The sequence below is a fragment of the Fistularia commersonii genome, chromosome 10, assembly GCF_037954325.1.
Source record: "Fistularia commersonii isolate RoL2024-O1a breed Wild chromosome 10, RoL_Fcom_v1.0, whole genome shotgun sequence".
NCBI lineage: Eukaryota > Metazoa > Chordata > Actinopteri > Syngnathiformes > Fistulariidae > Fistularia > Fistularia commersonii.
Window position 1 is genome coordinate 1574288 of NC_141293.1, and position 13146 is coordinate 1587433.

The window sequence follows — 13146 nt, forward strand, 5'->3', positions numbered from 1 at the left end:
CTTTTGTATTCTTTTAATCTTTATTCTAACACTTTATGGCCTCGACTTTGACACTTTATGGTTTTATTTGTATTTCTTATTCTCCCTCCTTCCTACTATTATTTATTATTGTTATGTTTTTACTTGAAACTCTGGCACTACAATTTCCTTCAGGATAAATAAAGTTGTTCTTATTCTTATTCTTATTCTCTAGGAAATGTAATAACATGGTGCATTATGTAATAACAATTCTAAAGCATAGTTTATTTGTTTGTTAATTGTATTTTATTTTACTTTAAAGTATTTGTAAAAGCTAGGCCTATTATTAGCATCACTGTATTAGCCTAGTAGCAGTACTTAGCAATTACTATCAGCACACTATTCAAAGGTTGCATTAACAGAGAATATGCTATAAATTCCATGTTATTACATTTCCTAGAGAATAAAAAAGTTGCATTTTGTAATAATCTTCTCAAAATGTAATAACTTATTACATAATGCACAAAATTTATTACAATATGCATTGGGGCAGTTTATTACAAAATGCGGCGTTATAACAAAATGAAATGAAAAAGTTATAACATTTTGGCCGTTTATTACAAAATGCAACGTTATTACAAAATGCGTCTCGACAAGAGGATATTAAAATGGCAACGCCGGTCGTTTAAAACGACCGGTGTTGCAGAATATCAGCTCTTGCCTTTCAAATTTGAAACTACTGTAATTTCCGGACTATTGAGCGCACCGACAGCGTTATAAGCCGCACCGACTAGCCGATCGCTATCTCGGTCTTCCTCCTGCACACTAAAGTCGTCTTCTTCGGTGTCGGAGTTGAACGGACTCAGAATTTCCCGGTCATTTCATCGGTCCGATGTGACGAGGATAAACGTTGTAGCGGCGTGAAGCTCGTTAGCGTCCCCACCCCAAAAAAGTCCATATATTAGCCGCAGCGTTGTTTACATGAAAAAAGTCGCGGCTTATCGTCCGGAAACTAGGGTAGATTCATGTTACCAGTCGGCCTGAAAGGGTGACACAACTGCAAAATGAGGCCTGTAATTGATTTTTCAAGAGCGGCTTATTTCTAGTTTTAGAGTATTTTTTTTCCGAGGGACGGAGTGAGACGTAGCACTTGTAATGTTTTGGTCCAAATGGTCGGTGGTTTACCGACTCCAACCAAGAATGGATTAATGCCAATAGATCGAAAGCGTAGAGCTTCTCAAATGATTTCTAATAAGGTTCTATTAATAGTAGAATAATTCAATAATTTAACATCATAAATTGTCAATTATTTATTTTTGTTGGTAATTTTAAAATGATGATAATGATGAACTCGCAGCCGTGTGACGCAGCAGCGTCCGTTACCCGAGCGATGGCTTTTACCGGCCGGCAAACCCCGGTTGGGTCTGATACCTCGTGGTGGTTTGAGTTTGCTCGCCTCAGCATGTGGAGATTGGATTTAGCAGCGATAGAGAAAGCAAGAATGAGGTGCGGAGGATGTCTTGGTCATCCGTTGCATCTAGATCTTCTCTGTTTTTGACCTGGTCTTGCACATTTCCCAATCGGGACGCTTCAGACGGACCCCAAAGACAAACGGCACTTCTGGCAAGTGAACATCCCGGATGCAAAATCAACATCGCCGCCTGAAGTGACACCAAACTGACAGGAAAGTGCAAACTTTGTGAAAGAGGGGAAACTGTACCTTCTGCCGGAGTGGGCATGACCCTGAAGAGAAAGGAGACCCTGGAGTTTTGGCATCCTGGCAGGAACTCCTAATGGAGAAAAATGGTCTTCTTGTGATGGTGAGTGTGTCCTTTGGCAGCCTTCACAAGTATGTTTCGGACAATGACGAAGATAAAGGTGTTTTGGCTGCGAAACATGGACAGTTTAACGACGTCGTGGAAGGAAGCTGAACCGTTGCCACACCGCCTGTTTCAGAAAACATAACGTGACAAGACAAGATGATAGACGTTGAAGTTCTCGCCTTGTGTGACGAGCGGTGAGGTTCATGGCCGGCGAGGCCCGCTTGCCATGAGGCAGGAGAACTGCGTGCCTCACTTACGGCTCTTGGCTGCCGCTTTATGATTACTCAGCACAAGAAACTAGTAACACACATATAGTTGTTGACAAAAAATACTGTGCATTGGAAATGTAGTTCACGTCGCAAAAGTGTTTATACATTTTAATAGCAACATACATGCTAGCGTTCAGCCGTCATTGCGCAATCTACATCGAGGCTCAACAGTCTGCGGCCTCACCGCACGTCTCTTCTCAATATTTGAACAGTGAATGTGAAAATCCAGCGATTTTGAATAAAAAAACAATTTAAAGCTGGTGATGTTAAATGAAAAATAACTTTATAATGCAAATCACTGATAAACATAACCATTCTTTTTTCATTTGACATTTATTTTCTTTCCGAGATTGGCAAGTGAGGCACGGCCTCTCCTGCCTCCCCTGACTGCACGTCACTGCCTTACACCCATACTATCCTAATGTCACAGGGCAGGGCACGAAACTTGTATGCTTGAAAGTCGGCTCCAGGGGAATCTGCTCCTTGATGAGCAGCGACAAGGTTGATGTTTCGGGAAAAAAAGTTCAAGACACTCTAAAAGTGTCACTAAAAGCCATCAGCCTCGACATCGCCGCATGGGAGAGGGCGGGCCAGGAAAGAGGAACGTGGCGTTCGGTTGTCCACAATGGCACCAAAACTTGCGAGGCCAACAGGAGTGGAGCAGTTAAGTGTCACAAACGGGCCGGGAAAAAAAACAAACAAAAAAACATCAACCTAAACCTGCGGAAGGTTAATTTAAGACTCTAATCTGTTGGGAGTTAATGCTTGTATCTCTAAGAAAGACCCTTGGTTGCACCAATTGGCTCCAGCCCTAATGTGACCCTGCATGCAGGATAAGCCCTCTGGGGATAATTACAAAAGTACAAATGTTGATGACCATAAAAACCGTCTTAACAAACAATTGATCCGTTTCTGTATCCTCTCCATTTTATTGCCTGTATCTGCTGCAGACTTGGCAATCGGTGCTGTTTGCTTCTGACAAAAAAAAAGGACTTGTACACGAGGGCAAGTCAGAGGAGGTGGAATGCATTTGTAGTGCAGAGAACTCAAAAAGCAATTTCCCGGCAAGAGGTTAAACAAATAATTTAATAGTACATCCCATCTTTGCAGAGTTTTTCTGTCCGGTGGCTTATAAAGTAGATGACTACACACCAGTTAAATTAACTGATAAACAGAAATAAAAGGCCAGCGTTGTAATTGAAGTTTTACGGCGGTATATTTAAGCGGATTGTTTTCCGCAGGAACATTTTACCCGTGGTTTGGAGAATAAGAACCGTTCTACCTGCTCTCTAAGACTCAGCTCATGACAGCAACTGTTCATCCATCCATTAGTTGTGTCACCTTTGCAACCTGCTTTTATCGGTCCGTCCCCGGAGGCTGCGATACGATCCATCGGTTTGAACAAATCCCCGGCCAGTTAGCCTTAATAGATGAAAGAAACCGGTTTCCACACGGGGGTTTCGATGTGTGCGAGTGCCGCGGCTAAACGTTTCGGAGATTCTGCGAAAGAAAACGGAAACCAGCGACCAAATATTTACCTTCAGTCGGTATTAACTCCATTCTTGCGAAACAAAACGCGATATCCGATAACGCTCGCTAAAAACATCGAAAAAGATTCAAACTTCGATAAACAGTCACGGTGAAAACAAGCTTTACGTCGTCAATGAGATCCACGTGTTTGGACCGTGTTCATCAAGCTAGCGGTCAACAATATTTCTCTTGATTTTCCAACTATTCCAGAGAATACGACAAAACAAAAAAAAAAAGGATTTGCCTTTAAAATGTAGGCGCTTTTTTTTTTTTTTCTTTTTTTAAATGTCCTCCAACGACCTCTTTCGCGCCCCTGTCATTTTATAGTTTCTAAACTTTATTAACCTCCACAGACGGCTGTTTGTTATGCAGTTTTAATACTGACTTGAAATGTGGGCAAAAATACAAGGCAAAAAAAAAAAAAAAACGACAAAAAAAAACCAAAGCATTTGCCTTTTAAATTTCAATTATTTTTCTATTTATTTGATTTTTTTTGAAATGTCCTCCAACGACCTTTTTCACGCTGCTGTTATTTTATAGTTTCTAAACTTTATTAACCTCCACAGACGGCTGTTTGTTATGCAGATTTAATACTGACTTGAAATGTGGGCAAAAATACAAGGCAAAAAAAAAAAAAAAAAAAAGCAAAACATTTGCCTTTTAAATTTCAATTATTTTTCTATTTTTATTTTTTTTGAACTGTCCTCCAACGACCTTTTTCACGCTGCTGTTATTTTATAGTGTCTAAACTTTATTAACCTCCACAGACGGCTGTTTGTTATGCAGTTTTAATACTGACTTGAAATGTGGGCAAAAATACAAGGCAAAAAAAAACAACAAAAAAACCCCAAAACAAACAAACAAAGAAAACACGACAAAACAAAAAACAAAGCATTTGCCCTTTAAATTTCAATCATTATTTTTTTGTTTGCAAATCTCCTCCAACGACTTCTTTGGTGTCGATGTAATTTTTTTGCAGGTGTATAAAAAAAAAAACAAAAAAAAAAACAGCCACCTTGGATTCGGAGGCGTCTCATTAGGAGCGTCCAGCTGGATTCGCTTGCACTTTGATCAGGAGATTCCAGCTCGCCCTGTTTATTTCCAACCCGGCCGCGTTATTTTATTGTTTTGTTCAGAACACAGATACAAACGCCCGGAGTTTACAAGTCCAAAAATTACAGCACAATCGAGGAAAGACGAATCGTTCACAGATGTTTTTCTCGCCATCGCCCTGAAAACGTACCCACAATCCCATCCAGAAAATACGGCAAAACAAAAAACAAAGCATTTGCCTTTAAAATGTAGGCGCTTTTTTTTTTTTTTTTTAAATGTCCTCCAATGACCTCTTTCGCGCTGCTGTCATTTTAGTGTTTCTAAACTTTACTAACCTCCATAGACGGCTGTTTGTTATGCAATTTTAATGCCGATTTGAAATGTGGGAAAAAATACAAGGCAAAAAAAAAAAAAAAAAAAACGACAAAAAAAAACAAAGCATTTGCCTTTTAAATTTCAATTATTTTTCTATTTATTTTTTATTTTTTGAAATGTCCTCCAACGACCTCTTTCGCGCTGCTGTTATTTTATAGTTTCTAAACTTTACTAACCTCCATAGACGGCTGTTTGTTATGCAATTTTAATGCCGATTTGAAATGTGGGAAAAAATACAAGGCAAAAAAAAAAAAAAAAAACACGACAAAACAAAAAACAAAGCATTTGCCTTTTAAATTTCAATTTTTTTTTTTGTTTGCAAATCTCCTCCAATGACCTCTTTGGTGTCGATGTCATTTTTTCCAGGTGTATAAAAAAAAACAAAAAACAAAGATGTTTAAAAAGGAAGATGTTTTTCCCGCCGTCGCCCTGAAAACGTACCCACAATCCCAAAAAAGCCCGATCCCGATTTCCAATCATGACTATTTTCCTGAAATGTGACGCGTTGAACGCCACTCGTCTGAAACGCAAATGAAAAAGCGCTGGTGTGTTTCTACTTGTGCCGGCATCACCTCCGCAGTTTCCCTGCACTACACTCCCCTCCAGCCCTCCGCCGTGACATTTGAAGGACAGCAGCCTGGAGGGGGAGCTGGTTGGAAGCGTCCGGGGGAGGCGGAGGGCGGCCTGGATGGGGTGTGAGGTAAACAACACTTCAGAGTTTGGTGTGCATGTCTAATGCGCTCGTACGCTGGAGGCTCCGGCGAGCCAGGCTGCAGATGACAAGCTGTCCGGAGAAGTCTCTTGATCTGGCGGCATCTCACTACCTCAGTCTCACACCTTGTTAGTTTTTACTCATCACGGCCGTCCAGGTCGACACTGCACACTTTGCTTTTTTTGTGTTCCTGTCCCTGATTTTTTTTTAATTTTTTTATTTTTTTTGAAATGTCCTCCAACGACCTCTTTCGCGCCGCTGTCATTTTATAGTTTCTAAGACTTTATTAACCTTCACGGACGGCTGTTTGTTATGAAACTTCAATACCGACTTGAAATGTTGGCAAAAATACAAGGCAAAAAATAAAACAAAAACAAAAAAAAACAAAGAAAACACGACAAAAAACCCCAAAACATTTGCCTTTTAAATTTCAATTATTTTTCTATTTATTTACTTTTTTTTTCAAATGTCCTCCAACGACCTCTTTCGCGCCGCTGTCATTTTATAGTTTCTAAGACTTTATTAACCTTCACGGACGGCTGTTTGTTATGAAACTTCAATACCGACTTGAAATGTTGGCAAAAATACAAAAACAAAAAACAAAAAAAAACAAAAACAAACAAAGAAAACACGAAAAAACAAAAACAAACAAAGCATTGGCCTTTTAAATTTCAATTATTTTTCTATTTATTTACTTTTTTTTTCAAATGTCCTCCAACGACCTCTTTCGCGCTGCTGTCATTTAACAGTTTCTAAACTTTATTAACCTCCACAGACGGCTGTTTGTTATGCAATTTTAATACCAAGTTGAAATGTGGGCAAAAATACAAGGCAAAAAATAAAACAAAAACAAAAAAAAACAAAGAAAACACGACAAAAAAACCCCAAACATTTGCCTTTTAAATTTCAATTATTTTTCTATTTATTTTTTTTGAAATTTCCTCCAACGACCTCTTTCGCGTCGCTGTCATTTTATAATTTCTAAACTTTATTAACCTCCACAGACGGCTGTTTGTTATGCAATTTTAATTCCGACTTGAAATGTGGGGAAAAAATACAAGGCAAAAAACAAAAACAAAAAACAAAAACAAAAAAAAAAAGAAAACGCAACAAAACAAAAAACAAAGCATTTGCCCTCCAAACGTAGACGCTGTTTTTTTTTTTTTTTGTTGTTTTTTTTTTTTGCAAATGTCCTCTAATGACCTCTTTCGCGCTGCTGTCATTTTATAGTTTCTAAACTTTATTAACCTCCACAGATGGCTGTTAGTTATGCAATTTTAATACGGACTTGAAATGTGGGCAAAAATACAAGCAAAAAAAAAAAACAAAAACAAACAAAGAAAACACGACAAAACAAAAAACAAAGCATTTGCCTTTCAAATTTCAATTTTCTTTTTTTTTTTTTGCAAATGTCCTCAAACGTGTACATCCAATTCAACATCATAGTAGCATGTTACAGTCTACAGTAAACTTGCATCATATCACAAACCCTAATAAACAGAATTTAAAACCCAAAATGTCGAGTAGTTTTTATATCTTTTCCAATTAAGTGTCAGGCGCTGTGGCAGAATGATTCAATATTTTTTATTTTATTTTATTTTTTTACACTGTCTGTTTCATTTAGTTTTTTTTTTTTTTTTCTTTTTTAACCACTTGCAGGCACAAATACAGTAAAGTCAAAAACATGGGAACAAGTCAGGGTAAGTTAAGATGAAATGCAATATGCGGAGAACTCAAAATGTAACGTCTTTAAAAAGTGGACTCACATTTGCAAGTGGGATAATTGAAATATATCAAATGATAAAAAACAGCAACAGTTTAGCATTTTACAAGGAGCTTGGTGATAGAATCCTTTATTTATTTTATTTTTTTTTTGGGAATCAGACCTAAATAGTAGGAATCGGGGGGACATTTCTTTAAATTTTTTTAAAAAATTTTTTACGAAAGGCATACCGATGATATCGTGGTCACTGGCAGCAATGCACACATGCAAGTCAAGATACAGATATGTACAAAAAACGGATTTGTATAATTAAAGTGTGTTCAGACTGAACACAAATGTCCCTCACAAGCGACACGATCGCACGTAAACGCAATCGTGATCGTGATCGGGCTCGACGGCGCGAATCCACGTCGCACCGTTTGTCGTCGAATGAACAAACGGACAGGATCGTGAATAAAAGAAGAGTCTCGGGGAAAAATAAACAACTTCGGTGAGGTTCATTGACTGTATAATGAAGATTCAAAATAAGCACAATTGCATAAATGTTTACAAGAAAATCACCCTGTTTCTCAGTTATAAATTCTACTAACGGGTTTTATCTTCTGGATATTTCCGAGGTCAAACGTAGGGTTTCGATCGAGACGGTCTGCGGTAAAAGACGAAAAAAAAATAAAAAAAAAAACACGTCGGTTTGTCCTCTTCTGGAAAAATTCTGAATTTGGTTGAACGTGACGCAGCTCACAAACATCGTTAGCGAAGACCTCCGTGTGCATTAGCGTTGCAAAGACACTTGAGAAGTTAAAGTTGTGTGCATAAAGCATTCAGTCTGAACATACCTTCACAGCTAGTTCTAAAAACATAACTAGTGGTTTAAACCTCTCACCCTGAGTTCAATCACCCAACTTTTCATCCAAATTTTCCATCCATCGCACTGATATTTAAGACAGAAATGGAAAATCGGAGCGTCGATGTGCCGTTTGATCCTGATGCAAACATGATCAACGCCGTTGTTGTTGTTTTTTTTTTTTTTTTTTTTTTTTTTAGGAGACAAAAATCACATTGACATCGATCACGTAGGTCAAACACAATGAACATTTATTGCTGTGTAGTCAGGCTTTAACCTTTGATGCCATATTCATTAATATTTGTCTTAGAAAGATAAGAGAACGTATCTTTCAAGCTAAAACAGCCCTTGGTTGTTTAATATTTTCTCTCTATTATCTTCCATCTTATCTCAGGTATCCTCACTGACAGACAGGACGCTTCATTAAAACACACCCGAGTCAACCGACATTCGCTCAAAAACACACACACACACACACACATGCATGCACGCATGCACACACACACACGCGCTCACTGCATCAGTTGTCCTTGTTGTCACTCGCGGCTGACCGACACAACATTATAAAACATAGTCGTTCGTGTGATTTTGCATGATTTAAAAAACAAAAAAACAAAAAAAAACAAAAAAAAAAAAACAAAGAAAAACACTTTTTTTTTTTTTTTTTTTTCAAATCACCTCATTCTTTGTTAAAAAAAAAAAAAAAAAAAAAGACAGTAAGATAACGCTCAAAATGCTAACAACACAACAGTCTACCTTACTTAGCCAAAGTAATTTTGCAATAAAATAAGCAAAAAGTTGTGTTCTATGTTACAGTGGCTGCTTTTCGTGTTTTTCTGTGAACGTCTTGCTACAACAAACTGCATGTTTGAAAAGATGCGGAAAAGAAGATGAGAGCAGCAGGGTATCGTTTCAAGAGTAACTAAACTGTATTGCAATCCCAAAACCGTGCTCAATGAACACCAACGTGCCCAACTTCGATATGTTGTGGTAGAACTCTCAAATTAAAGCTTTTATAGAGATGGTTTAAGCTATTTTATGTTGTTTTTTTTTTTTAGCATAAGAAGCTAAAAGCAATGTCCGTGAGCCTGAACCATCATCGCGGAGGGTGAATATGGCTGTTCCCGTCGGGACTTCCATCTTTGAGGAAAAAAAAAAAAAAAAAAATCCAAATGTGCTGGAATCTCTTCAGCGTGTCAAGTTTTTTTTTTTTTTTTTTTTTTTTTTTTTTTTTTTTTTTTTGGAAATTTTTTTTTTTTTTTTTTTTTTTTGCTTGGTTGTTTTTATACACCTTAAAAAACTTTATAAAACTGGAAGCAGCTGGCAGACAAAAATGTCTCAGACGGCAAGGAAACAATGGAGAGACCGGACGGGAATAATGAAACTGGGGGGGGAAAAAACGTGCCTATTTCTCTTTTCTACAAAAATAGTGGAATAGAAATCACATTGATTATCACCCAACATTGACATCTTGATACACCTTTGTTTACAGATAAAAATCTTGGTTAAATGCATTTCCATCATGCAGTCAATGTCCCCGCGCTACCCTTGAGGTTTTAGTCCGTTCGTATCAAATTCTTTAGCACGGTGAGAAGAAGTGGTGTCAAAAAGTGTGTGCTTGAAGTCTCACTTCATGATACTGCTGTGAACTCTTTGTCATCACACACACACACACACACACACACACACACACACACGCACACGAGGCTCGCTCGTGTCCGTCCAACCCGGCTCGCTTTCATACTCATTTTCTTGATGTCAGAGCAAGTGAGAGTCGCTCAAGATACCGGAAATAAAATAAAATAAAATTACCCGATTTCACGAGCTCTTTTTTTGTTTTTTTTTTTTGTTTTTTTTTTCCATTTCTTCTCATTTCCCATCTTATTTCAAATGTGTCACGGAGCGGTTAGGAAACTTTTCATCGTTTCCTTGGTTTCCCAACGCGGTGCCGTCACGTTAAACACACACACACACACACACACACACACACACACACTCTACTCTGATCCCAGCAGACGGTCCCGTGTCAGAGCGAGTACGACCTGTTGTTTCCGTCCGCCGGAACAGATGGACTTCAGATCCGCTTTTTGCTTCCCCGGCCAAACAAAACCACCGGATTTCTTGTTCTCTCGCAATTTTTTTTTTTGCCGCTTTCGCATTTTCCGTCGTCTTCCGAAAGGAGTTTTTTGTTCAGCGATTTCCGCGTCGACCCTCTTGACGCTTCGGTTCCCGCGAGTCGTAACTATAGTTTCTGCTCCTCGCGACCTCGTGGCGTCGAAACGGGCGTCGGCGTCCGGCTCCACGTGCACCGATGGACCCTTGGAGCGTCCTCGCTCGTAGCCCCGACCCCCCCGAAACCACCCCGGTGGGTCGCGCAAAATAAGACGTGGGCTTGTCACGGATGTATAAAGAGGGGCGGACGGGAGAAAAGTAGGAATTCGGGTGTGAAATATGAGAAATCGTTTGCCATCAGGCCTCTCTCTCGTTGATGGAGGGACGGTTTGGATCCAAGGATTGGCGCCACGGAACTCGGCGGCGGGTTTCATCTGTTTTTCCGACAGGACCCGACGGCGCTTTGGCTCGAGCTTTTCCCTTTCAACCCCGGCTCGCCGTCGCCTCCTTCGCCTTTTCGCCCCTCGGCGAACACCCTCGCCCACGGGTCGGCCAAGAAGCCTCGGGGATCCATGAGCTCCAGGATCTCCCGTCGGGCGTCTCTTCCCCTGGACGCCAGCATCAAACCCCCCTGGTCCAGACTCCCCGTGCTGTTGCACTTCTTCACCGATCCTCCCGGGTGCACGAGGGTGGCGGGCGAGAGCAGCGACGTCAGCGACAGGCTACTCAGCGCCTCCGAAAGGTGTTCGCTGTTGCCCGCCTGGCTGGAGCCGCAGCCGCCGATGGACGAGCCGATGCCGATGCCCAGGTCTTCGTCCGAAGGGTCTATGGAGTCGTCGCGGGTGTAGCCCGGGCTGGTGCTGCCGCGACCGCTGCTTTGGCTCCTTTGGTGGCCCCTCGTGGCCTCCAGCGTGAGCGCCGACGACGGCGTCGGCCTCGGTTTCAGGGTCCGGGGCGGGGAAGGGACGCTCACGATGTCTTCGGATCGCGGATGAGAGCGCGCCAGCGGCGAGGGGGCCGGCGGAAAGTCCGAGTTCTGCGGCGGAGAGACGCTGAAGCTAAGTCCTTCTTCCAGGGTGGTCTGGAGGCTTCCCTCGGAGCTGCCGGTCGCCAGCGACGAGTCGCTGTGGGACGGGTACTGGAGAGGAGCGGGGAGAACGGTTACCGTAGTTTACGGACGATAAGCCGCCACTTTTTTCACGTAAACAACGATGCGGCTAATATACGGACTTTTTTGGGTGGGGGACGCTAACGAGCTTCACGCCGCTAAAACATTTCTCCTCGTCACATCGGACCGATGAAACGACCGGGAAATTCCGAGTCCGTTCAACTCCGACACCAAAGAAGACGATTTTGACGGTTTTAGTGCGCAGGAGGAAGACCGAGATAGCAATCGGCTAGCGGCTAGCGGCTAGCCGGTGCGGCTTATACTGAGGTGCGCTCAATAGTCCGGAAATTACGGTATATATTAATAAAAAGGAAACAACTATTTTTTAAGTCAATGGAGTACATTTAAGAAGGAACCCATCGCAATCCAGGGCGAGGAGGTGGAGATAGTGGACTCCTACAAGTACCGTATTTTCTGGACTATAAGCCGCTACTTTTTTCCGAGGTTTAGAACCATGCGGCGTAAACAAAAGTGTGGCTATTCTTGGGATCTGTGGAAAACACGTGGAAATACAATCGATGTTGTCTGGCTCGTACACCCGTCTATTATATTACTACTGTCATTTCCGGACGATAAGCTGCCACTTTTTCACATAAACAACGATGCGGCTAATATACGGACTTTTTTGGGTGGGGGCGCTAACGAGCTTCACGCCGCTAAAACATTTCTCCTCGTCACATCGGACCGATGAAACGACCGTGAAATTCCGAGTCCGTTCAACTCCGACACCGAAGAAGACGACTTTGACGGTTTTAGCGCGCAGGAGGAAGCTAAAGATAGCGAGCGGCTAGTCCAGGGGTCGGCAACCCATGCGGCTCTTCCATCTTTACACTGCGGCTCCGAGCGGCTTGGGAAAATAAATTATAAATATTTAATTGAAGCGTTTTAAACGACCGCGCTTCCATTTTTATATCCTCTTGTTGAGCCGCATTTTGTAATAACGTTGCATTTTGTAATAAACGTCCAAGATGTAATAACTTTTTCATTTCATTTTGTAATAAACTGCCGCATTTTGTAATAAACTGCCCAAACACATTTTGTAATAAATTTTGCCGCATTATGTAATAAGTTATTACATTTTGAGAAGATTATTACAAAATGCAACTTTTTTATTCTCTAGGAAATGTAATAACATGGAATTTATAGCATATTCTCTGTTAATGCAACCTTTGAATAGTGTACTGATAGTAATTGCTAAGTACTGCTACTAGGCTAATACAGTGATACGAATAATAAGCTTAGCATTTACAAATACTTTAAAGTAAAATAAAATAAAATTAACAAACAAATCAACTATGCTTTAGAATTGTTATTACATAATACACCATGATATTACATTTCCTAGAGAATAACAATAAGGATAAGAACAACTTTATTTATCCCGAAGGAAATTGTTGTGTTTCTAGTAAAAACACAACAATATAGTAGGAAGGAGGGAGAATAAGAAATACAAATAAAACCATAAAGTTTCAAAGTCAAGGCTATAAAGTGTTAGAATAAAGAATAAAAGAATACAAAAGTTGCGAGTGCATTTTGTAATAATCTTCTCAATATGTAATAAATTATTACATAACGATGC

The 13146-nt window shown here is 40.5% G+C and overlaps 1 protein-coding gene across 4 annotated transcripts in view; it reads right to left on the reverse strand.

Moving 5' to 3' along the window:
- Positions 1-10371: 10371 nt before the first annotated feature.
- LOC147230055 (voltage-dependent T-type calcium channel subunit alpha-1I-like) overlaps positions 10372-13146 on the reverse strand; it is a 133995-nt gene continuing 131220 nt past the window's right edge. For all 4 annotated transcript variants that reach the window (XM_086153194.1, XM_086153193.1, XM_086153192.1 and 1 more), the window contains one exon: positions 10372-11537. In XM_086153194.1, coding sequence (XP_086009320.1) covers positions 10830-11537 — 708 coding nt within the window. In that variant the 3' untranslated portion in view covers positions 10372-10829. The remainder of the gene's footprint in view (positions 11538-13146) is intronic.